The 27,933-nt window shown below is 33.2% G+C and overlaps 1 protein-coding gene and 1 pseudogene across 1 annotated transcript; both read left to right on the top strand.

Moving 5' to 3' along the window:
* Nucleotides 1-2,371: 2,371 nt before the first annotated feature.
* LOC121211468 (uncharacterized) lies at nt 2,372-16,559 on the top strand. The gene is made up of 4 exons (XM_041084238.1): nt 2,372-2,386; nt 2,450-2,513; nt 15,627-15,779; nt 16,131-16,559. The coding sequence occupies exons 1-4, from the start codon at nt 2,372-2,374 to the stop codon at nt 16,427-16,429; spliced, it is 531 nt and encodes a 176-aa protein (XP_040940172.1). The 3' UTR covers nt 16,430-16,559.
* An 8,836-nt stretch (nt 16,560-25,395) lies between these two features.
* Nucleotides 25,396-27,769, top strand: LOC121211469 (ATPase 4, plasma membrane-type-like; annotated as a pseudogene).
* Nucleotides 27,770-27,933: the final 164 nt, after the last annotated feature.

A 27,933-nucleotide genomic window follows, 5' to 3' on the forward strand; every position in this document is an offset into this window, starting at 1 on the left:
AATTCGGGTAAAAATTGATGTGACGGAATATCAATTACGATAATGCGAGTAAAAATAATACGAGCGAAGATAACAAAAATAAATATATAAAAAATCAATTATATACAATAACAAGTAAATAAACAAAATAAAAAAAAAACTAAAACATTTTTAAAAAAATAATAATGGACACATAAATAAATAGATAAACATAAAGTAAAACAATAATAATAATAATGAAATGAATAAAATTATAAAAGTTTTAAAAATGCATGTATGAATTTTAAAAGATTTAAAATACAAAAAAAAAACTATGTAGGTATATATATATAATGAAAATATGTATGTCTATACATATATATATATGTGTATGTACGAGAATTATAAAATATGAAAACATAATTACATATATATAAATAACATGCGCATGTATGTATATATATTACATAAAGACAAAAAAATATAAATATGTATATTATAAAAATAAAATAACGTAAGTATGTACATACATTTATAAGTAGATGAATTAAAATATGTAAATATATAAGTATATATATGCCTGTAGAAAATATGAAATATAAAAAATATATACTTAAAATAAATAAAGAATATGTACATGTATATATATAAATTATAATAAAATATTAGAATAAAAATGAAATAAAAAATATTAAATATGAAAATATATATATATGTATACACGTACATAATAAAAATATATACTAATACATAATAATAATAATAGTAATACTAATAATACTAATAATATAAAAATAACAAGGATATTTAATAAAGATATAAAAATAAACGAAAAAAGGACTAAAATTGAATTAAAAACAAAGTTGTGGGGCAAATGTGAAAGGAAATAAAGAGAAATGGGCTTATTTGAGCGCGCACAAAACATAGGGGGACCGAAACAACAATTATTCCATTCCATTAAAACACAGCACATTAGCGGGGACTAAATCGAAAAGCGCGAGAAATTATGGGGCCAAATTGGAAACAAGAAAAAAGTTTTAAAAATGCATGTATGAATTTTAAAAGATTTAAAATACAAAAAAAAACTATGTAGGTATATATATATAATGAAAATATGTATGTCTATACATATATATATATGTGTATGTACGAGAATTATAAAATATGAAAACATAATTACATATATATAAATAACATGCGCATGTATGTATATATATTACATAAAGACAAAAAAATATAAATATGTATATTATAAAAATAAAATAACGTAAGTATGTACATACATTTATAAGTAGATGAATTAAAATATGTAAATATATAAGTATATATATGCCTGTAGAAAATATGAAATATAAAAAATATATACTTAAAATAAATAAAGAATATGTACATGTATATATATAAATTATAATAAAATATTAGAATAAAAATGAAATAAAAAATATTAAATATGAAAATATATATATATGTATACACGTACATAATAAAAATATATACTAATACATAATAATAATAATAGTAATACTAATAATACTAATAATATAAAAATAACAAGGATATTTAATAAAGATATAAAAATAAACGAAAAAAGGACTAAAATTGAATTAAAAACAAAGTTGTGGGGCAAATGTGAAAGGAAATAAAGAGAAATGGGCTTATTTGAGCGCGCACAAAACATAGGGGGACCGAAACAACAATTATTCCATTCCATTAAAACACAGCACATTAGCGGGGACTAAATCGAAAAGCGCGAGAAATTATGGGGCCAAATTGGAAACAAGAAAAATGACTTAATTGCAAAACCTTGAAAAAGCGGAAGGACTGCGCGCATAAATATCCCATTCAAACGAAAACACGCGGATCCTCTAGCGGGTCGGGTCGGATGGGTCGGGCAATGGTCAAAACGACGTCGTTTTGAGGCTTAAGTGTAGCCCCCAAAACGACGTCGTTTTGGAGGGCTATATAAAGGCCTAAAATAGCCAAAAAAAATCATTTGGGGAGAGGGAAAGAAAAAAAAAGAAGAGAGAGAGGGAAGAGAGAAGGGAGAGAGAAGAGAGGGGGAAAGGGGAATCCGGCCAGGGGGGCCGGTCACCGGACGGCCACCGGAGGCTCGCCGGTGCCGGCGCCGGCCACCGGTAAAAAATATTTTTTTTCTTTTTTTCTTTTTTTTTGCTTAATAATGCATATATTTTTATGTTTTAATATTTTTTAGTATTTTTATGTAGAAAATAAACTCAAAACAGTAAAGAAAAAAAAAAAAGAGTCACCTTAGGTTTTAGATTTGATTCTCCGATTTGGTGTTAGAGCCCCTGATAGTATATATTTTCGAATGGTTCTTGTATTGAATCTGTTAATATTGAAAGAAAATCTTTTGTTTTCATAGCAAAAAATAAAAAATCCCCCCTCCCTATCAATGGTGAGATTTTCGGTTTTTATAACCGATTACAAATGTTTATTTTCTATTTGTTTATTTCTACTTGGCTTCTTGCAGGTGGCCATGGCCGACAGTGGCATGGTGGTGTTCGGCGCAAGTGGGCAAGTGGGCAAGTGGGCAAGTGGGGGGTAGGTGGCTAGGGTTAGTGGGATTAGGGTTTCTGAATGCTGAGCTTAGGTTAATGGGCTGGGGTAGTTGGGCTTCGGGTTTATTGTTTGGGTTATTTTGTTGGTATGGGCCCAGCAAATTTGGGCTTCTACAGCTGCCCCTCTTTGCTCGTTTTTGTGTAACAAGAACAGAGCAAAGACTAAAAAAGACCAAATTTGCCTGGTCTCACCGAGGCTTGACTTCTTTGGGTGCTTCTCTTCTTCAAGTAGCCTTATTCCAGCCTGCTACATCTTGTTGCTTCGATCCACTCTACTTCAAGTTCAGATACGCCTTGTAGCTTCAATATACTTTGCTACAACTCCATGGGGATGAGATTTGTGTTTTTAGTCTGCTCCACTACTACTTAGGGAGATAAGACTTGATGTGATCTGTTCCACTAACTGCTTAGGGAGATAAGATCTGTGGTTTTGTCTGCTGTGATCTACTTTACTGTAACTTCAGAGAGATAAGATCCTTTATTTTAATCCACTCCACTGTAATCTCAGGCAGATAGGATTACTATCTTCAATCTACTCCGCTGTAATCTCAGGGAGATAAGATCTCTGGCTTCAATCTGCTCCACTGTAACCTCAGGGAGATAAGATCTGAAATTTTTCGGTCTACTCCCCTGTAACCTCAGGGTGATAAGACCTGATGCGATCTACTCTGCTGTAACTTCAGAGAGATAAGATCCTTTATTTTAATCCGCTCCACTGTAACTTCAGAGAGATAGGATTACTAGCTTCAATCTACTCCGCTGTAATCTCAGGGAGATAAGATCTCTGGCTTCAATCTGCTCCACTGTAACCTCAGGGAGATAAGATCTGAAATTCTTCGGTCTACTCCCCTGTAACCTCAGGGTGATAAGACCTGATGCGATCTACTCTGCTGTAACTTCAGAGAGATAAGATCCTTTATTTTAATCCGCTCCACTGTAATCTCAGGGAGATAGGATCTGAAATTCTTTGGTCTGTTCCACTGTAATCTCAGGGAGATAAGACCTGTATAATAAACCTAATTATGCCTAATGATTAGGATGACATGATCAAAATGAAACAAATGCTCCTAACTAGACATATGTGAATGGTGTTTGCACGAATGCAGAATTTTATTTTTCCGAGAATGATCTCGCTTAGGTTGTCATTACTCGAAGTTTACTAAGGCTTTGTGACTGACGTGCTGCAACGCCTTCTCGCTTGACTGATTTTTTTTTTTGAAGAAACATTTAGCCAGACTGTCCCCATTGTACACCTCAAAGTTATATCCACTGGGACGCCAAAATTTGTACCATCATTCTCTCACAGTAATCTAAGGGTAAAAATATGTGGCTTTTCCTCTGACCTCTTTTATCACAATTCGGGGATATAGGATCTGAACCGTTCTGGTTTCCTACACCATTCTTAAGGTGTCGTACCAAAGTCTTATGCGCAAGTGAAGGCTCTCTTCTCCGAGGTAACCTCTTCCTATTGCCTGATGATCATTGCTTGCTTGTTCATTTAAGCTTTGTAACACGACAGCTTGTCATTTTGTTCAATCAATGTTTAGACAACAAAATCTGAAAGGATAGTCTTTAAATTAGACTCTTCCTTCTTAGATATTTCACCCTTTAAACTTGGTATTTTCTAAACAATAGTCATGATTCAGGTCCCTATATTATTTAGAAATTTTCCAGAGTAATGTGCAAAACTTCTTTCCTGAAAGTTTTATTAGTTCGTTAATCATTATTCCTATGCAACATGTTTGCAAAAAGATCATAACAATGGATAAGAATAAAGCTAGTTCTGATCATAACTCGCATAAAACATCAAAGATGGCGAAAGCAAGGTAACAAAGAAATGGATTGAGAATGTGCGTTTTCACCAAAAGAAATGAAGAAAGAAAGAAAATAAAAGAATGTATTTTCAAGAATACACATAAGAACTAGGTGCCCCAGTTATCGCAGCTTGAGTTTCTCTGTACAAACTTTCCGAAGACCCTTCTGAGTTTGACATGTGTTCAGGAGATCTGCAATACTCTGTCCATGTTCCAAGACGTTGCATATCCTTTCTTATTGGTTCAAGTAAAGCAAGATAATCATATGCCCCCGATCAAAATTTGATCCGCTCAAATCCTGATGTTCCAATCCTGCCTAGTACTTGAGTCGCCTTTTTCGGGTTTTCGACTCCAGCCCTCTTTGGTCTCAAAGTGCCTTTTACGGGTTTTCACCTTAGCCTCCCCAAAGTTTTTTTTTTCCTTTTTTTTAGGAAGCAAAGCGCCCTTCACGGGTTTTCACTTTGGTTCCCCTTTCTTTCAAGTGAAGTATTTCTTGACGGAGTCTGCGTTTACAGGATTTGGTAAACTTTTGCCATCCATCTCGCATAGGATTAAAGCTCCACCAGAAAAGGCCTTCTTTACAACATAAGGGCCTTCCCAATTTTTCCTCTAAAATCTTTTTGCATAGGAAGAATCTTTTTTAGTACCAAGTCCCCTTCACGAAATTCTCGGGGGCGAACCTTTTTATTATAGGCTCGCATCATTCGTTTCTGGTACATTTGCCCATGGTGAATAGCTCTTAGCATCTTTTCTTCTATTTGGTTCAACTGATCGTACCGAGATTGGATCCAATCGGCTTCATCCAACTGTAGCTCAGATAACACCCGTAGAGAAGGGATTTCAACTTCAATGGGTAATACTGCCTCCATTCCATAAACCAGAGAAAAAGACGTTGCCCCAGTAGAAGTTTTAACAGATGTTCGATAGGCAAGGAGAGCAAATGATAATTTCTCATGCCAATCCTTGTAGGTTTCAGTCATTTTCCCCACAATCCTTTTAATGTTCTTATTGGCCGCCTCCACTGCACCATTCATTTTGGGACGATACGGCGATGAGTTATGATGCTTAATTTTAAATTTGCTACAAACTTCAGCTATTGTGCTATTATTCAAGTTCATCGCATTGTCGGATATGATCCTCTCAGGCATTCCATATCGACAAATGATCTCCTTCTTCAAGAATTTGCTGACTACTGCTTTCGTGACATTTGCATATGAAGCAGCCTCCACCCATTTAGTAAAGTAATCAATTACTACGAAGATGAAGCGATGCCCATTAGAAGCCTTTGGTGATATTGGCCCAATAACATCCATACCCCACATGGAGAACGGCCAAGGAGAGGTCATGACGTGAAGAGGTGAAGGAGGCGCGTGTATTTTGTCTCCGTAAATTTGGCATTTGTGGCACTTCCTGGCATGATCAATACAATCTCCTTCCATGGTGGGCCAATAGTACCCAAATCTCATGATCTGTCTGGCCATCGTGAAACCACTGGCGTGCGTCCCACAAATACCCTCATGGACTTCTTCCAAAATTTTCTTGGCTTCCACAGCATCCACACATCTTAACAGTACTTGATCCTTCCTTCTTTTATATAACACTTCTCCATCTAAGACATATTCACTGGCTATCTTTCTCAGAGTTCTTTTGTCATTCTCTGTCGCTTGATCAGGGTATTCCCGATTCTTCACATATTGTAGGATACTCTGATACCAAGGACAATCATCTTTTCCCTCCTCCTCAATATTGCAGCAATTAGCCGGGGTCTCAGAGATACTCATCTGAACAGGCCTCATTGCCTCAAGTCTATTCACCTGAATCATCGAAACTAGAGTAGCTAATGCATCAGCCATTTGGTTTTCCTCCCGTGGGAGGTAATAGAAGGTGATATCGTCAAACTCCTCAGCCAATTCAAGAACTAGTTTTCTATAACCGATTAGCTTAGGATCTCTAGTCTCCCACTCCCCTTTGAGTTGGTATATCACCAACGCTGAATCCCCGTATACTCTCAGTACTTTAATGTTCCGTTCAATGGCTGCACGAATGCCCATAATACATGCTTCATATTCTGCCATGTTATTTGTACAATCGAAGTCCAACTTGCTAGCAACAGGATAATGATCTCCACTTGGGGATACCAAAACTGCCTCAACTCCATTACCCGTAGTATTTGAAGCTCCATCGAAATTTAACTTCCATACGTGATCCATTTGAGGATTTTCTTCAGTATTCGCCACATACATCAAGTCCTCGTTTGGAAAATCGAAATTCAAAGATTCATAGTCCTCCAAGGCTCTACTAGCTAGGAAATCGGCTATTGCACTTCCCTTTATGACCTTCTGACTGACATATACTATATCAAATTCTGAGAGCAAGATCTGCCATCTAGCCATTCTCCCGTTCAAAGCAGTCGATTCCATCATATATTTTAAAGGATCTAACTTTGAAATCAACCAAGTCGTGTGATACAACATATACTGCCTCAGTCTTCGGGTTGCCCAGATTAGAGCACAACACAACTTCTCAATTGATGAGTACCTCATTTCGCAATCGGTAAATTTCTTACTGAGATAGTATATTGCCCTTTCTTTCTTTCCCGTCTCATCATGTTGGCCCAATACGCATCCCATGGAATTCTCCAACACTGTTAGATACAATATCAATGGCCTATCTGGACTTGGAGGTGATAAGACTGGAGTATTAGCTAAGTACTGCTTTATCTTATCGAAAGCCCTCTGACACTCTTCATCCCATTCGCCCGGGTTATGTTTCTTTAAGAGTCGGAATACTGGATCACATTTCTCTGTCAGTTGTGAGATGAACCGAGCAATGTAATTCAGCCTTCCTAGGAAACCTCGAACCTCCTTCTGAGTGCGCGGAGGTAAATCTCGTATTGCCTTTACTTTGTCTAGGTCAACCTCGATCCCCTTTTTGCTAACTATGAAGCCTAATAACTTCCCTGATCTGGCTCCAAACGTGCATTTGGCCGGGTTAAGCTTGAGCTGAAATTTCTTTAATCTCGAAAATAACCTTTTCAAGACCTGAACATGCTCTTCTTCCGTTCTAGACTTCGCGATCATATCGTCAACATAGACTTCGATCTCCTTGTGCATCATGTCGTGAAACAAAGTCACCATAGCTCTTTGATACGTTGCTCCCGTATTCTTCAATCCGAAGGGCATTACCTTGTAACAGAATGTTCCCCATAAGGTAATGAACGTGGTTTTCTCATGTCTCCAGGATGCATCTTTATTTGATTGTATCCAGATAAACCGTCCATGAAAGAAAACAATGAATAGCCCGCCGTGTTATCTACCAAAGTATCAATGTGAGGCAGTGGAAAGTTGTCCTTTGGACTAGCCTTGTTTAAATCCCTATAATCCACACACATTCGTACCTTTCCATCTTTTTTTGGGAACAGGGACGATGTTGGCTACCCAATCCGAATACTTGACCTCTTGTAAGAAACCAGCGTCGAATTGTCTTTTGACTTCTTCTCTTATTTTCAACACAATGTCAGGTCTCATTCTCCTAAGCTTCTGTTGAACAGGTTTACAATCCTCTTTTATGGGCAGACGATGCACCACAATGTTAGTACTTAGCCCAGGCATATCTTGGTACAACCACGCGAAAACATCCTTGAACTCTCGGAGCAAATTAATAAGGTCTTGCCTTGTCTTTGCGGTGATTTCAGTTCCAATTTTCACCTCCTTTCCATCCTCTAGGCTCACTATTTCTAACGATTCCCTATGAGGTAGGATATGCTTATCCTCTTGTTCCATCATTCTTAACAAGTCCGGAGATGCATCATAATCTTCGTCATTTTCAAAGTCGTGGGATCCCTCTGAACACACTTCTTGCTCAAAAATAGGCTCCGTGTTTGAGGCAGCGTCACTCATGTCATTGATATCTGAAGACCTATGAGGGTATATCAAAGAATATACCAAGAATATAAATTTATGAATATGTTTGTGCAAAAGAATTACAAATGAAAGAATTATTTGTAAGACAATCAACCAAATGAAAAATATAAAAGGAAAAAAATGATTGATTGAGATGAACGTAGACACGTATTTCATTAAAATAATGATATTTAGGCCCAATGCCTATTTCACAAAAGATTTCATATCGTTTCTAGGCCAACAAACAACAGGAATGTTTTGAGCATTACTCTGAATAAGCCCTAAAGACTACAGGGATTTCTTCAGCAGTCCAATTGTTTAGCTCGCTTCCAAGCTCATAAGGGCAGATCTCCAACAAAGCCCTCCTTTCCGTTGCTTCTATGGCGTTGGTATAAACATTTTCCAACATTCCTCCCATGCCGCTACCGGACACTCCACATTCAGAATGAATAAATCCTCCCGACACAAAAGATGTAGATATGTGGGGAAAGGTTAAAGGCTCACACTTAGCTTCATGTCCATCCAAACGCGCCCTTCTTCTCTCTTGTCTCTTCTCTACTTCTTTCTTCTTCTGCTTTATGTTTGGCCTGTACCCTAAACCAAATCTATCAAACTTTTCCTTCGGCATTGGTGCCTCAATCCTTCCCTGAAGATATTTTCCCAATCCTTTCCCGGGTAAGGCTCCTCTTCCTACCATCAATCGCAATCCCATCTCAGTGGTCCTGGATATTTTCGGTACTGGAATTCTATTTCCCTCCGCAATAAACATCGCGTTCACAAATTCTAACGACCGAAAAGAACATTCTAGTGCCTCATCGTTGATGTCCACATAAGGTGCATCGCTAGTCATCATTGCGATAATATCCTCCTCTGCATCTATTGTTACCAACCGATCCTCCGATACCAACTTCACCTTCTGATGTAATGATGAAGGTACTGCCCCTGCTGAGTGTATCCACGGTCTCCCCAATAGACAGTTGTAGGAGGGTTTAATATCCATTACCAAGAAATCCACCTCATAAGTGATTGGGCCAATCCTTAATGGTACCTCAATTCTCCCCATAACCTCTTTTTTGTTCCATCAAATGCCCTTACTATGCTCTGGCATGCTTTCATGTGCGAACTGTCTATTGGTAATCGACTAAGAGTGGACAAAGGCAATACATTTAGTGCAGATCCATTATCAACCAAGGCCCCCGGGAGTGTGTACCCTTTGCATCGGACAGTAACATGCAGGGCTTTAGTAGAACCTCTTCCTCCGGATGGTATTTCATCATCATTGAAGAAAATAAAATTGTCAGCACCAATATTGTTGATCAACCGATCCAGCTTGTTTACCGAAATATCGTCAGCCACATATGTTTCGTTTAGCACCTTTAAAAGTGCATTCCGATGTACTTCTGAGTTTAGGAGTAAAGCTAATACAGAAATACGGGCTGGCTGTTTGTGCAGTTGCTCCACAACACTGTATTCACTGTGTTTCAAAAACTTCAAAAACTCCTTTGCCTCCTCTTCTTTTATTGGTTCATTTACCAATGGCTCAACTTCTACTGCTTTCCCTTTCCTCTGTTCTTTCTTCCAATTCTCTTCCCTGGACGACTCTGCTTGAGCGTCATATCTTTTTCCATTGCGCGTGTAAAACCTATTTCCTGATTTGCTTCTTTTCCCAAAATGGTCACATTACACCCGTAATTCCACGGCACTATTTTGTTATCCCTATAAGAGAAATTTGATGGTTTCTGGATTACAATTTTCGGTGTTACCTGAGCCCTAACCTCATTACCCCTAGGGCGTGAGATAATGACCACAGGATGATTTATTTTTGGAGCCTTTGTTCCCAACTCTGTCGCGCATATGCTTCTCATTTCTTTCGCATCTTCATAAAACCTCATCTCCTTGTTATCCATCATGCTTTGAACCAAAGCCTTGAATCCTTCACATTCTTGGATTTCATGCCCTGTTTTATGGTGAAATTCACAATAATTTCCCATCTCATGCCCTTCCTCAAATCTGAAATAACCAACCCTCTTTTCGCCATTTCTTTCCAGACCCGTTTCAATGGAGTTTTTACTTCAGCAATGTCAGTCTTGACTTCTTCTCCCGTACCTTCGCTAACCATATTCACCACCTTATCTGCGTGATTAGGTAACGGATTCTTTGCGTTAGGTGAGTCGTCAAGTTTGACGACACCTAAATTGATAAGTCCTTCTACTACCTTCTTGAAGGCAGTACAATTTTCTATCGAGTGCCCAGAAATTCCCGCATGATAATCACATTGCGCGTTCATATCATACCATTTTGGATACGGGGGTTGTAGAGGACTCAAGTAACGAGGAGCAACAACATGTGCATCGAATAAAGTCTGATACAACTCCTTGTATGACATCGGGATTGGCGTGAATTGGGGCTTTTCAGTAGTTTGTCTAGCTCCCGACTCTTGTCTTGATGATCCCTGTTGATTAGCAACCACTTTCTTTGGTTGATTCACGGTAATTGACCTACCATAAGCATTCACATTATTCACTTCATTTTCTCTTTTCCTCTGGGGTGCCCTCCTATTATTTTCTCCTCCATCTATTTTTCCACTTTTAATGGCATGCTCAATCATTTCACCATTCATGATTATATCCGAGAAGTTTTTTGAAGCGCTTCCCAATATGTGAGTGATGAACGGAGCTTTCAAAGTATTAATAAAAAGCGTCGTCATCTCTTTTTCCAAAAGTGGTGGTTGCACCTGAACCGCCACCTCTCGCCACCTCTGCGCATATTGTCTGAAGCTTTCGTTTGATTTCTTCTCTAAATTTTGCAGAGTTATCCTGTCAGGCATCATTTCTGAGACATGATTGTATTGTCTCAGGAAAGCCTGTGCTAAATCCCTCCAAGTAGCAATTTTAGCTCGGCTCAGCTGATTGTACCACTTTGACGCCGCTCCCGTAAGACTTTCCTGAAAGCAATGTATTAATAATTGATCATTATTAATATGCCCTATCATTCTTCTACAAAACATAGTAATATGGGATCCTGGGCAACTAGTCCCGTTGTATTTCTCGAATTCCGGCATCTTAAATTTGTAAGGGAGCACCAAGTCTGGAACCAAGCTCAGATCCTTTGCATCTATTCCATAGCTTTCGATGCTTTCTATTGCCCTAAACTTCTCTTCTATCCATTTCCATTTCTCCTCAAATTGTTTTGGAAATTCCTCCTTCGCCTTGTCCTTTTCAACCATCTCGTCAAGATCTGGGACAGCAATATTATTCGGGCTATCACCGGGATTAAAGCCCGCTCCGGGTTGAAAATTCATTGGGATTGAAGCATCGCCTTGGAACTGCTGGGGCCTAACCGACACAGAGGGTCTCCGCGGATGCAGCTCAGTCTGTACTTGCGCATGCGGAGGCGTGAAACCTGGAGGATAAAGTGGTTCACCATTGTTTTCTTCTTCACTAACAATCACAGGACCTTTACCCTTATCTATTCCCTTCAATAATTGCGTCATCTTAGCCACCAGATCATTTTGGGACTCCTCCATCTTTCGCACCATGTCACGCTGAATCTTTTCTATTTGCTCTTTCATTTGCGCCTGCAACTGGTCTTGCATTTCTTTTTGAAGTCGCTCTAGCTTCTCCAACCTTTGGTCCATAATTTTTGTCTTAGCTCGGGTGCCGTAACTTTGTTGGTTTTCCAGGTTAACTGAAATGATTTTATTCGATTAGGTTTTTTTTTAAATGGTCATTAATGCATATGATGTGATGCAATGCATGAAAAGAATGCAAAGAAAAAGAATGCGTTGATTCTAAATTTAATTCTATTAGAATAATTTTTCTAAAAGACAAATTTTTTTACATGAAAATAGTTTACATATGTGGTATTGCCCTTCATAGTCCAAGTAAACGCTGATATTTTCTTCATGGTTAAACCCTGTAAATTCTCCAAAAGATGCCTTTGCTAGCTCCTTACTGCTTAATCTGAGCCTCGATCTCTTGCTCGCTTATCTCCATGATATTCATCAAAAAGTGCCGGCTCTTGGATAATCTTCGTTGGCAATTAAATCAAGTCATGTATTCCTTCGTGGACTTCCGGCTTTCTCTCGTCATGCCTTCGTTGGCTTGAATCTCTAGAAATTACATCATGTATTCCTCCGTGAACTACCAGCTTTCTCTCATCGTGTTTACTCAGACTATATTCAGGTGACCGCACTATAATCCACTTTATCAAGAAATTCATTTCCTTATGACAAACTATTCTATTTAGGAATTGAATTTCGAATCAACACATTCTTTTCTTTGATGTAATGTAATGCAAATGCATGAATGCAAAAAGAAAGGAAGACATTGATTCTGAATTTAATTTCATTGGAACAACTTTTCTAGAAAACAAATTCCTTTACATAAAACGGACTACATACACAGTCTTTCTCTCATATTCCAAGTGAAGACACCTTTCTTCCTCTTCATATCTGGATCTTATGGTCGAGTCTGACGAATTCTCCAAGAGATGTCTATATTAACTCCTTTTTTGCTGGATCCAGGCTGCGACTCGTTGCTCACTTATTTCTATGATACTTTTCAGCTCCTTTAAGAAAGTCAAGACATGACAGCTCTCGAATAATCTTTGTTAGTTTCTGTCTTCAGGCAATGAAGCAAAGTCTTGTATTTCTTCACGGACTATCAACCTTCTTTCATGTATTCACTTGGACCATATTTAGACAACCGTGTTATAATCCACTTTATCAAAAAATTTGTTTTCTTATGACAAACTGTTCTATTTACCAATCAAATATGAATCAACACCTCCTTCCTAGGATGATGTAATAAAATGCAATTATAAACAAAAACAAAACACGTTAGTGCAGAATAAATAACAAATAAAGCAATTCGGGTTTGGAGTGGCTCTACGTAGGGTAGGCTCCTAGGTCTCTCTATATGTGGTTTGGTTCTAGAGTAAGGGTACCTGAACCAGCAGATTCCTCGATCCTCACCCATTATAGGCTCATATGGACGGAGTTCAGTTCAGGGGAATACATTTCCCTATGGCCATGCGGAGATGAAAATCTCACGAAGACATAGGTACGGATGTATCCCGGAAGCGATTCACTATCCCATGCGGAGGTAAAAACCTCACGAAGGCGTAGTTTCTCACTCCCACTTAAAAAGGTGTGACTAACGGTCATGCAATGCAATGTGCAAAGGTATAAAATAAAATACAGAACACGATAAAAATATAACTCAAAACAAAAGTGATGCAATGAAAGGATCGTAAATTTAAATCAAATTTTCCACTTTCAACAAAAAGACAAGAAATAATCAACACGTGGCTTGACTCTCTTATTGTCCCCAGTGGAGTCGCCAAGCTGTTGACACCATTTTTTGGATGAAAACGGGGTCGACTTGGATTTTGAAAAAAGAATGAAAACGGGAGTCGCCACCAATCCTTTTTTTGATGAGGTGTGATCGGGTCACCTCAAAAAGTGGTTGTTTTTAATAAATGATTTAATTTTATGAAAACAACAATTTTGGTCTACGAAATTCAAAAAAAAAGGTTCGGGAGTCGGTTACGCACGAGGAAGGATTAGCACCCTCGACACGCCCAAAATTGGTACCTTAGTTGATTATTTAATGTCTTTATGTCGAAAATTAAAAACTCGAAAAGAATTTAAAAATAAGGTCCTTCTTTATATTGCGTTATTTTTTTTTAAAAAATTTACTTGGATAAGTCAAAATGAAAAATGCCTTCTTATCTCGAATTAACAAGATGTCACATCCAGTAAGTTAGGACACGACACCTTGTATTTTTTGAGAGTAAGCTTTCCTTTTATTTTTTTATTTAAACCTCATTTATTTTAATTTTAAAAGGATATTCGATTACTTAAAATCAACGAGAAAAATCGAATCTCAGTAAGTTAGGGCACGATTTTCTCGAATTTTCTAAATACGGAATATTGCCTTTACTTTCGAAAAATCCTCATATCGAGAAAACCACGTGTCATATCCAATGCGTTAGGACACAACATATTGAAATCCCGATAATGAGTTTTTATTTATGTTTTTTTATTAAAGAGCATTCTCGAGCATTTAGATTCAACGGAAAATTAGAACCCAGCACGTTAGGGCCCAATTCTCTCGAAGATCCCAAGTATCGAGTATTGCTTTTGTTTCCAAAATTTTCCTTTTTTACGAATTCGGGTAAAAATTGATGTGACGGAATATCAATTACGATAATGCGAGTAAAAATAATACGAGCGAAGATAACAAAAATAAATATATAAAAAATCAATTATATACAATAACAAGTAAATAAACAAAATAAAAAAAACTAAAACATTTTTAAAAAAAAATAATAATGGACACATAAATAAATAGATAAACATAAAGTAAAACAATAATAATAATAAAGAAATGAATAAAATTATAAAAGTTTTAAAAATGCATGTATGAATTTTAAAAGATTTAAAATACAAAAAAAAAACTATGTAGGTATATATATAATGAAAATATGTATGTCTATACATATATATATATGTGTATGTACGAGAATTATAAAATATGAAAACATAATTACAAATATATAAATAACATGCGCATGTATGTATATATATTACATAAAGACAAAAAAATATAAATATGTATATTATAAAAATAAAATAACGTAAGTATGTACATACATTTATAAGTAGATGAATTAAAATATGTAAATATATAAGTATATATATGCCTGTAGAAAATATGAAATATAAAAATATATACTTAAAATAAATAAAGAATATGTACATGTATATATATAAATTATAATAAAATATTAGAATAAAAATGAAATAAAAATATTAAATATGAAAAATATATATATGTATACACGTACATAATAAAAATATATACTAATACATAATAATAATAATAGTAATACTAATAATACTAATAATATAAAAATAACAAGGATATTTAATAAAGATATAAAAATAAACGAAAAAAGGACTAAAATTGAATTAAAAACAAAGTTGTGGGGCAAATGTGAAAGGAAATAAAGAGAAATGGGCTTATTTGAGCGCGCACAAAACATAGGGGGACCGAAACAACAATTATTCCATTCCATTAAAACACAGCACATTAGCGGGGACTAAATCGAAAAGCGCGAGAAATTATGGGGCCAAATTGGAAACAAGAAAAATGACTTAATTGCAAAACCTTGAAAAAGCGGAAGGACTGCGCGCATAAATATCCCATTCAAACGAAAACACGCGGATCCTCTAGCGGGTCGGGTCGGATGGGTCGGGCAATGGTCAAAACGACGTCGTTTTGAGGCTTAAGTGTAGCCCCCAAAACGACGTCGTTTTGGAGGGCTATATAAAGGCCTAAAATAGCCAAAAAAAATTATTTGGGGAGAGGGAAAGAATAAAAAAGAAGAGAGAGAGGGAAGAGAGAAGGGAGAGAGAAGGGAGGGGGAAAGGGGAATCCGGCCAGGGGGGCCGGTCACCGGACGGCCACCGGAGGCTCGCCGGCGCCGGCGCCGGCCACCGCGTGCGGTGGCCGGAAAAGGTAAAAAAATATTTTTTTTTCTTTTTTTTTGCTTAATAATGCATATATTTTTATGTTTTAATATTTTTTAGTATTTTTATGTAGAAAATAAACTCAAAACAGTAAAGAAAAAAAAAGAAAGAGTCACCTTAGGTTTTAGATTTGATTCTCCGATTTGGTGTTAGAGCCCCTGATAGTATATATTTTCGAATGGTTCTTGTATTGAATCTGTTAATATTGAAAGAAAATCTTTTGTTTTCATAGCAAAAAATAAAAAATCCCCCCTCCCTATCAATGGTGAGATTTTCGGTTTTTATAACCGATTACAAATGTTTATTTTCTATTTGTTTATTTCTACTTGGCTTCTTGCAGGTGGCCATGGCCGACAGTGGCATGGTGGTGTTCGGCGCAAGTGGGCAAGTGGGCAAGTGGGGGGTAGGTGGCTAGGGTTAGTGGGATTAGGGTTTCTGAATGCTGAGCTTAGGTTAATGGGCTGGGGTAGTTGGGCTTCGGGTTTATTGTTTGGGTTATTTTGTTGGTATGGGCCCGGCAAATTTGGGCTTCTACATTTACCATTTAGAATATATTTCTCATACTTCTCTCGTTCAAAAGAGCCTCGTCAGTCGCGCTTAGATTTACCTCGTTCGATGAGATACTTTGTTGGATTATAGATTTTATTAGTGTATGACGTGCTCAACACGTGGAGTCTTTTTCTAAGTCTTGTCATGATAGATGTCAAGTTTGTAAAATTTTGTCAAGACTATTCAAGTTCAAATGCCACCTAGGTGTTGGAAACATCAATCCAGGGGCGAAGTTAGAAATTTTTTTAAGAGAGAACTAGAATTAAGTTGTATATTTTTACGATAGTAAAAATTTAATTTTACCATTTTAATAGTCTATATCTTTATAAAACTTAAAGGATTTAATCAATATTTTCATTTTTGGAACACTAAAATATAATTTTACTATGTACTAATTTAAAATTTTATAAATTATAAAATAACTAAAGGTGAAATTTTTTATTTTAAAAGAATTGGGGTCTTACCAACACCCTTTGCCTTCGCCCCTATGTCAATCTAATCACTATGTAGCTAGAAGCCTCTCTTGCTCCATAAGGGCATAAGCCTTTTTATTAAACTAACCAAAAAAATAATAAATTATCAAAATAACTCAACTTTTTAATAAAATACAAAAATAATTCGTTTTCTACAGTAAAAAGTGGTGGAGCCATATGATATGGCGCCATCACAGTGCCACATCAGCAACGGCTATTAAAAAATTATTTTTTGGTGAAGCTATGTTGAATGGCGCCACCAGTATAAAATACTAGGGAAATACTTAAAGTTCTGAAAAAACAAGGGACTTAAAAAAAATATACCGTTTTCGGGTAGAGCCATTCTAAATGGCGCCACCACTTTCCTACCTACTTTTTTTTTTCCTTTTATTTTCATATTTCTTTTTTTTTACTTTTTTATTTTATTTCTTAATAAATTGTCTTTTTATTTTTTTACCTTTTTGATTTTTTCTTATTTTATTTTGTTTATTTTTTATTATTAACTTTAAAAAATTTGTAATGTATATTTTTAAAATTTTAATTATTATTTTTAAAAATATTTTTTAATTTAGATATATATTTGTGAAATTAATTTTTTATATATTTTAAAAATGTATTTTTCAAATTAATTTTTTTAAAATTTTAAATATTAATTTTTAAATATTAATCATATTTTTAATAATATAAAATCATTTAAACTTTTAAAATTTGTAAATACAATTTCTTTAATTTTTTTACATTTTTTAACTTTTTTTAATTTTTAAAAAATATGGGGGACCTGAATAATAATTTTTCAATTTTTTGGTGGAGCCATTTCAAATGGTGCCACCAGTTTCTGCCACTTTTTTTTTTACTTTTTTATTAAATTTTATCTTTTTCTTAATTTTTTTTTCTTTTTTAAGTTTTATATTATTTCCTTATTTTATTTTGTTTATTTAATTTATATTATTAATTTTAAAAAATTTGTAATGTATATTTAAAATATTTTACAATTTTTTAAAATTTTAATTATTATTTTTTTAACTTTAGATATATATATTTGTGAAATTATTTTTTTATAAATTTTAAATATATATTTTTCAAATTAGTTTTATAATATTTGAAATGTATGTTTAATATTTTATTAATTTTACATACAATTTTTTAAATACAGTTTTGAAATTATTGGTTCAAGCAAGTTCAATTTGACACCAATGGCTACAATACGTATATATTTCTAATTTTAAAATTTTATGATAACTTATTCAAATTTTAAAGTGAGTAATAGCAAAAAAAAAATGTTTTTCAAGGAAGACTAATATTTTTTATATGATAAATTTTAAAAACATAAAGTAATTTTTAAACAAGTACTTATGTTTTCTAGTTATTTATATATTAACTAGTAAATAATCAAATATATTCACTTTTATTATTATTGTTTTAGTAAATAATCAAATATATTCACTTTTATTATTATTGTTTTAATAATATATATATTAAAATTAAAAGAATTTTTTTCATAAATCGAGCTCGTTAAGTAATAGTTTTCCGTATTAATCCCTAGATACCGTCTAATAAATTAAGTATGAAATTAGTAAAAATAGAGTAAAGTTTTAAGAAAGTCAATTTTAAGGGGTAGTTATTTTAAAAAAATGAAAATATCCTAATTTATTTTTATAATATATCTATTCTATTATAATTTGTGTGATTAAATTTGATGTTTGGAGGTGAGTGATACTAACTTTTTTTTTAAGTATACAAATACAATTACAAATAATGTATATCTAAATCAATTATAACAAAAATAAAGTATTACAAAGTATAATCAAATTAATAATCTAAAATGTTCAACAGAAGTTAAATAACAACTAATTAGAGATAAATATTTTAAAGCAGTCAAAACATGTTCAACGGAGTAGCGATTAGCAAAAAAAAAATGGAAAACTAAACCGATTTTTTATTTAATTTATAATAAAATTTACTGTTTCGTTGATCATCGATGAAATGTGATCCGTATTTGCTCCAAAAGACATCTTAAAATCTGTATAATATAAAAAAACAAAAATACAATACAATTATTTTTTATATTACGTTAACTATAAAATATAAAAACAAAAAAATAAAAGTTTAACATACGTACCTTTGTTCAAGCTCTTCATCTATACAAGGGGGACCCAAGCCCCACCCATATATATAACACTTTTTTTTTTAAAACAAAACAATAAAAGAAAAAAAAATTATATTTTATATATATTTTTAATATTTATATTTATATTTTTATTTAAATTTATTAATAGTCACATCACTGACATGATGTGATTAGTCATAATAAATATATATATTTTAATTTATACTTTAAAATTTAAATATGTATCTAAAGTTAAAAAAAGAATTTAAAAATAATATTTAAAATTGTAAAAAAATATATTATAAAATTAAAAGAATATTTTTAAAAATAATAATTAAAATTTTAAAAATATACATTACAATTTTTTTAAAGTTAATAATAAAAAATAAACAAAATAAAATAAGAAAAAAATCAAAAAGGTAAAAAAAAATAAAAAGACAATTTATTAAGAAATAAAATAAAAAAGTAAAAAAAAAGAAATATGAAAAATAAAAGGACAAAAAAACAAAAGAAATATGAAAAAAAAAAGTCTCAAGTAGGAAAGTGGTGGCGCCATTTAGAATGGCTCCACCCGAAAATAGTATTTTTTTTAAGTCCCCTGTTTTTTCAGAATTTTAAGTATTTTCTTAGTATTTTATACTAGTGGTGCCATTCAATATGGCTCCACGAAAAAAATAATTTTTTAATAGCCGTTGCTGACATGGCACTGTGGTGGCGCCATATCATATGACTTTACCACTTTTTACTATAGAAAACGGGTTATTTTATATTTTATTAAAAAAGTTAGGTTATTTTAATAATTTATTTATTTTTTTGGATTAGTTTAATAAAAAAGTTGATCATATCAAGATTTGATCACGATGGACACATGTCATGGCTTAGAAGAAGGTTGATCACCGCTTTGCTTATACCATTAGAAGTCTCTCTTTCTTGAGTTAAAACTTTGCTAAAAACTATGCGCAATCACCTCATACCCGTAGTGTGAATCACCACCTCTTCTTCAACAATATTAAAATAGTATTTTTATGTTACTAATGATTTTTTTTTTCATAATTGGATTTAAATGAAGAAAAAAAAAACCTTTTTCATTGGGTAGTATTTTAAATGAAAGAGGTAATTCTAGTTATGGTTGTAGTTTTTTTTTATTATGCTTTTTACTTTAATGCGATCCATTAACATTTATAACATATAGTTTTTAATTTGAACACACAAAAAAAAATCAAATTTCAAACATACTACGTGTTAACTTACTTGGATCAACAGATAGCACATTTGAGTTAACTCAACGAAGTTGTTTGATTTTGGTCATTCAATACTTTAATTGATATACTAATGTTTTAACCTACCAAAAATTTGGTTATTTAAAAGGTTGAAATTTGAACAGCCCTTGAGTTGACCATTTATGAAATAATATTCTAAAACCATATTATATGGATTTGGGAAATAAAAATTAATAGTTAAAAGATTTGGAGTTTGAATGATGGGCTATTTTATTTGAAATCAAATATAAGTAGAGTTGATGGATTTTGACCGTTTAATTTACATTCACTTTAAATATTTCAATGCATGACAAAATCAATCAAAACTCTGATTTCCACTATTCATTGACTTCATAACACCTCTTTCTAATGTTTAAATCATTCTTAATATCACTCATATTTACAACTACAGTCATTGTCACTCAATTTCATTTTATTTTTATTTTGAATAAAAAATTTAAATAATATTCATATTACAAAATTAAAAAAAATGATAATTTATAATTTTATTTAAATATATTTCTAATAAGCACAAAAGACAATGATGTAGAAGAAATGAAGATTGTGTAGTAGCAGACCAAATAAGATTTGAGAGTTTTTCAATAACAAAGACAAATTGTAATTTATATTTAAATTCCACGTTAATTATTATTTTTTACTCGACATTTATTATATAAATTGGAATCAGACTCCAACTTTATTGAACAAAATCTCTTGGTCCGTCCTTTTCTAATACAAATATGGTTTTAAAATTCGAAATGGAAAAAAGTAGTATAATTGGAGTGATAACCGGCTTTGAAAAAATTTGGGTTTGCATAAAATATTATGTTATTACTGGCTATATAAGTATTTTTATTTTTATTTTGTTAGGTCAAAGATTATGATATATAATAAAGATTTAATTAATATTTTTCACATGTGCTAACTCTTTATACTTTAGATTCAAACTTCTTGACTTCATAGTCCCTTGGAATAGAGCTACATGCTAACGTAAACCATCCAATTTTATTAAAACCAAAAAAAGCCAATAGGCTTGTCCCATGCAGTCGATCTTAACATCCCTTGACTCCGACGGTACGACAAGCATTGATCTCAGAAATGAGAATATGGGAAATAGAAAAAAGACAAGAAACAAAATGAGAGCGGTTTGCAGTGGATAAGGCTACCCGAGCAAGATGATGAGCCACCTTATTTGTCCACCGAATGGACAAGTGTTGAAACTGACGTCCCAGCAAAAAACAATCATTAAGCCGTAGTCCAAATTCAAAAGAAAAGGATTATCGAGAATTTAATACAATTACGAGTTCCAGACAATTCGATCTCACTTCAATATTATTTGAACCTTTTAAGTTACCATCTTTGTAATATGTGAATTTTAAAATTTTAATCTTGATTTAACTTACATATAATATAAAATTAATAATATAATTTGACTTAACAAATTTACTTATTATTTAATTTAAAATTAAAATTTAAGAATTTAAGAATTATATTATTTAAAATTAAATATATTAATTAAATTTGTAACTTACTCAGAGTGATAAATTCTATTTATTTAAACTTTGATGTGATTTGAGTATTTGACCCAATTCATGAATAATTTTAATAAAAACTTGAAACGAAACTGGCACAAACAAACAATATCAGTATTGAAAATTAAACCAAGTGCTAATGAGACTTTTTAATGATATGAATAGTAACTTTCAGATAAGGGTAAAGTTAAAAATTGTTAAAGTGTGATTCAAATTCTGATTAATCTAATTTGAAAAGTTTAAAGTTCAACTCAGTTGTTAAATAAATAAGATAGAGCGGCAAAATCAGGGATCTGTGGGGCAGAGGATTTACTTCTTCTATTAGAAGTTGATTATAAATAGGTTGTTTAACCCTTTAAAATAGAGATAGTTGAAAACCTCTTGTATTGTTGTTTTTCAACATTAATAAATTTCTCTTTTTTTGTCAGTAATTTTTTTTCGAAAAAATTTTCTATGTGAAATTTGCATATTCTTATCAACGTATATTATAACTAAAATTTTTTAAAAGAGCTAAAATAGAATTACAAAATATTAGCAAGTTAAAATGAAATATTATTATATTAATCTATAAATTTATTATTTTTAAAGAATATATTTAGGAGATTAAAACTATTCCCTTTCCTTTAAATATCGTCCCTATTTTGATATTCAGATTTGAGTTTCACTTCAAATCTATTTTAATTAAAATCTCTTTATATACAATCGTGCTGAAAATATATTTTAATAATTAAAATATATTATTTATAATTGTAATTATGTTGAATGTATTAAAAAGATGTTTGAAGGTTGAATGAATGAATGGAATTGCTGAAGGAGAGGGCGATGATGTAACCACCTATTGTTTAAAGGGAAAAGTCAAACTCTTTTATCCGACTTTTATTTTACTAGGAAAGAAAAATATAAAAGACAATAGTAATATTATTTTAATGTCGTGTCGGGATCTTCAGGGGGTTTATACTTTATAGTTTTATTACAAATTTTTATTGTTTATAGTTTGACTGTTATTTTGGCTTTCGGATGGCGTCAGTCACGTGTCATCTCTACCAAGCCTGCCACCTATCATTTGGGCTTTTAAGAAACATAGATGAATTTAATCATGTTTTGGGCTTCCTTTATTGTAAACTAAATTTCATCCAAAATAAATCCAATTTTTACATAGAACCCATTTGAAGCATATGGACATTTTCGCATCATACCTCTACACCTTTTTAAAAACAAAAGTATTGGGCAAGTAAACTGTTACATTAAATGGCAATAAAGAAAGTCAGCTTAAAGGACGCTAGTTACTCCAAATATCTATGAAAACAAATAAAACCTCGTGTTTGAAGACATAAACAGAGTTTTATGGAGAAATAATCAGTCAAGCGGATTTGTCTAACCGCTGATCCAACTCCATCATAGCAAACGAGTAACGGGGCACATCTTCAAGAATTTAAGTAGATAAGTTAGCTCATTTCTTATCATACCTTCTTTTACTAACCTGTGAGTGATACCGTTTGCCAATCTGACTGCATGTCTGAAAAGGCATCGCCGAAAGCCATTGCTAAGTCATTTGCATATTTGATATAGGCCGAAATCTCTGATCTGTCCTCAAGGTTCAATTGAAGCTTCCTCACTATTGTTCTCGCATCTCCCTCTACCATCGCCAGCCAAAATCTTGACCCAACTGAAGCGTCAAGGCTATGTTTAGTAGTACTTTTGAAGCAAAATAAATTCTAAACAAGCAACTTTTGAAGGAAATTTTTAGCTTTTCAAAAATATTTTTTCATGAATGGAGAAGTTAAATTTTTAGTTTTTCTCTCCCAAAAATACTTTTGACAATTTAATTACGTTATCACCCCTCCAACACATTGTACTTTATTTCTTTGGTTATCTGCTTAAAAAGTATTTAAAATTTATTTTCATATATTAAAATAGTAACAACAAATTATAATATATTATTTTCTATATTCTTATTAAAATATCATAATATTAACAAATTTAAACATTATTTAAATATTTATTTGTTACTTTATAACACTATGTCTAAAACGAACATTTTATTTGTCAAAAGTATTTTTTGACAACAATACTAAACACTTAAATTTTAAACTAAAATTTTAAAAATATTTATTAAAAATAATACTTAACTAGCCCTAATTAGATGGAAGAGCTTTCCTAAATACAAGAAGAATATTTGAATGGGACTTTTTTGTAATGCATAAAAAATTCTTGTATAAACCAAACATGTTTTAATGTGGAAGGACCTCTCTAGTTAGAAAGTACAGAAATAAACTGATTAAATATAATAAAAAGGTACAATGTATGTGTACTTATACTTCCCCAACTTTTGTATTATTGTTTAGACGTCCTTTTATTATACAATTCACAGCTAAAAGAAATAAGTAAGCTCATCATTTTTTGCATTAAATACAGCTCAACAATTGCTAAACACGTAGTAATTTTGTTTTATGTCAGATTCTTCTTGTAAGCAGCGAAAAGAGGATGGCATGTTAAAGTTATACTAGGCCCAGACATTTTCCTAGAAGCCAAACAAGAGCCTTGTGTCCAATGACAAATGTAGCTTTGTGAATTAACCCAAATCTGCCGAATATAATCTGCTTGTTTCTTGGTTATGTATTTCATTCAATTCTGGAAAATCTCAGAATCTCATCTCAATGGAAAATAATAATGAGAAATGAAAATTCCAATGCCAAATGGCGTAAGGAGACGTTGTTACCATCTTATATCATTTCTACTAATATACTACGTGGTCTATGATTTAAATTAAAACAATAATAAAAAGACATTTTTAACATCTATCTTCACCTCATTTTATTTAATCATTATTTTTAAACAATTTTGATAAAATGGTATGATTTGTTTTTCTTTTTGAGGATAAAGTTTTTTTTTTATTTTCAGTTTTTTTATATAAGGTCTAGAACTACCCATAATCTCTCCTTAACCTTTAAATAGAAAAATAATGCGTTTAACACCCTTGAACTCATATCCTCGATGCCAATAAAAAAAAGTTTATGTAAAAATAAATTTATAAAAAAAATTATGTTAAAAACATCTGTAGATTTATTTTCGGCCTAATTATTTTTTATAGATTTTTTTATATATTTAAATAATTTCTTAATTATTTAGCAAATGAGTATGTGGAATTAATTCCTTGAGAGGAATATAAAATCATTTTTGAGTACACTTTTTAATTCCACATATGTATTCACAAAAAATGATTATCTAAAACTCATCACCGTCCCTCGTGTCATTGGAAACAACTAGTTTACTTTGGTATGCAAATGCTGGTGACGGAGTTTCAGAAGCTATGCTTTTGTCTTCACCTTTTGGCTTATTTACCTTCCCTTTTTCTCCATTCGATTCCACCGTATCTTGTTTCTTTGGTGTTAAAATCTATATATACCCGTCGCATTTCTTGCTTGTCAAACATCATTCTCTCTCTCACATTTCTCTACCTTCCATTTTTCCTTGCTTTTATGTAACCTTATTAGGTACTAGTTTCTTTGTTAAGCCTTTCTTTATACTGCTGATGAATCACTTTCGCTATTATCTAAAAACATGTTTATTTTTGCAAATATTCAAGTTTCTAATGATGATATGGAATGTTATTTAGTTTGCAGGTTGCCTATATTTTGAGTTGAGGGTCGGAAGCTGAAAAAATAAACACACACATACAATTGCAATGGACACCGAAAAAAAAGCTGTTGCACTTGAAGCCATTAACAAGGAGATTGTTGATCTGGTACATGTTTTTCGTATATATGATCGTTTTCCATAGAAACAGGTCATGTTTGTAGAGTTTTAACTGAACTAGTACAAGCTTACATATTTGTTGACAGCTCTGTCAGAAATCTATAGTGTAAGACAGTTAACGACTGATCTTAGATTGATGCATGATGAAGTTAGAATAAGTGTGTGTGTGTGTATAACTGTATATCAATATCATGTATTTAGGTTTCTAACTATGATGCTAATCTGGGAACTGTTTCATTCAGGAAACATCCCTATTGAAGAGGTTCTCGAGAAGCTGAAATGCACAAAAGAAGGTTTAACCACTGATGAAGTCCAGCAGAGGCTTGAGCTTTTTGGTTACAATAAGCTTGAAGAGAAAAAGGTAACTTAGTCTTCGTTCCGTTGTTGTAAATCTTGGCCTAATTATAATACAATCAAACTGAGTTTTGTGGTCTGCATTTCTTTCAGGAAAACAAAATACTTAAGTTCTTGGGATTTATGTGGAATCCTCTGTCATGGGTTATGGAAGCAGCTGCTGTTATGGCTATCGCTCTTGCACACGGAGGGGTAAGTCCCATGAAGTAAGTGTGCCATTTGAGACTGGAGACCTGATCAGACATTTGATTTTGGCCTCTTTTGTTTTGCAGAAAAAGGAAACAGATTACCATGATTTTGTTGGTATTCTGGCACTGCTGCTTATCAACTCAACAATCAGTTTCATAGAGGAAAACAATGCTGGAAATGCTGCTGCATCCCTTATGGCTCGATTGGCTCCGAAAGCTAAGGTTTTACGTGATGGGAAATGGAACGAGGAAGATGCTTCGGTGTTGGTTCCTGGAGATATTATCAGTATCAAACTTGGTGACATCATTCCTGCTGATGCTCGTTTACTTCAAGGAGATCCTTTAAAAATCGATCAGGTTTACAATCCTCTGCCTTTTTTGTTTTTAGACTCTAAAATGTTATATTATTCTTATCTCTTTTGCAGTCAGCTTTACAGAAGTCTCTCCAGACAACATCCAGGAGTTACTCGGCTCACATCAAACAAGTGAAATCGAAGCCGTGGTTATGAAGGTGTCACTTTCTTCGGAGCACTTCTGTGAAACACACATGTTCTTTCACAGTCATTTGCAAACTCTACATAAATAATAGTTTCTAATTGACAACGAGCCCATATGATGATTAATTATTTCAGTTTATTCATTGGTATTCTGCATTGCTCTTGCCATGGATGTGGTGCTCTTTTTATTACTCACGAGTCTTATCTTTTTAATTCTTTACTTATTGTGTTCCATCTATGCGACCTGCTTCGTCACTATGGCAATTGGCTCTCATCGTTTATCACAACAAGGTGCCATAACCAAGAGAATGACAGCCATTGAGGAAAGGCAGGATGGATGTGCTTTGCAGTGATAAAACAGGCACACTAACACTTAACAAGCTTACAGTGGACAAAATTTGATTGAGGTAAGAGCTTTGATCACTTTTATTTTAATTTCAAAGAACTGACACTTAAAATGAACTATCTTCATCATAGGTTTTTGTCAACAATGTCGACAAGGATACGGTCATTTTAATGGGCTAGAGCTTCAAGATTGGAGAATCAAGATGCTATAGATACTGCAATTGTTGCAATTTGGCTGATCCTAAGAAGTAAATACCTCATGTTGGTTATGGAATTTTTATGGTGAAACTTTTAATTTCTTTACATTTCTTATATTGTTTCATTCTGTTGATTATCAAAGGCGCGAGCTGGAATCACAGAGGTTCACTTCCTTCCCTTTAATCCAACCGACAAGAGAACGGCCCTTACATACATTGATGAAGCTGGTAAGATGCATAGAGTCAGCAAAAGGTGCACCAGAGCAGGTATAGATATTGCCAATCAATAAGTTTCTATTTTCATTCATGGTATCATGTAAGGTTGTCTCAAGCTAATAAGCTATTGGCCTCTTCATATGCAACTTGCAGATACTCAATCTGGCCTATAATAAATCAGAAATTGGAAGAAAGTTCACTCCATAATCGATAAATATGCTGAACGTGGACTTCGATCCCTTGCAGTTGCTCGACAGGTATTAAAGCTTTACACATCATTCTTAATACTTTATATATCACTCCATTGAGCTAAAGGAAAAAAAAATGTAATAATTTTATATAGGAGGTTCCTGCTGGTACTAAAGATAGTCCTGGAGGACCATGGAATTTGTTGGTCTTCTGCCTCATTTGATCCACCCCGCCATGACAGTGCCGAGACCATTCGAAGAGCCCTGGATCTCGGTGTCAGTGTTAAGATGATAACAGGTATACAATTGTCTGATTAAGCTTTTTCTTTGGGGTGAAATGTGGATATTGGCATCAAAATGTTTGTTGGGGATGTTGTTGCGGTGACCAATCGATCGGTAAGGGACTGGCAAAGGCTTGGATGGTCCTAAATTATCCTTCATCATCTCTGCTTGGTGACCATAGATAATGGAATTGGACTTTT

Source organism: Gossypium hirsutum, chromosome A12, assembly GCF_007990345.1.
Source record: "Gossypium hirsutum isolate 1008001.06 chromosome A12, Gossypium_hirsutum_v2.1, whole genome shotgun sequence".
Taxonomy (NCBI): Eukaryota; Viridiplantae; Streptophyta; class Magnoliopsida; order Malvales; family Malvaceae; genus Gossypium; species Gossypium hirsutum.

What these genes read in the sequence shown, in the direction of transcription:
- LOC121211468 (XM_041084238.1), top strand. An exon ending in GCAAGTGGGCAAGTGGGCAA is followed by an intron (nt 2,514 to 15,626) that starts GTGGGGGGTAGG and finishes TTATTTGGGGAG; the next exon opens with AGGGAAAGAATAAAAAAGAA. An exon ending in GCGTGCGGTGGCCGGAAAAG is followed by an intron (nt 15,780 to 16,130) that starts GTAAAAAAATAT and finishes GGCTTCTTGCAG; the next exon opens with GTGGCCATGGCCGACAGTGG.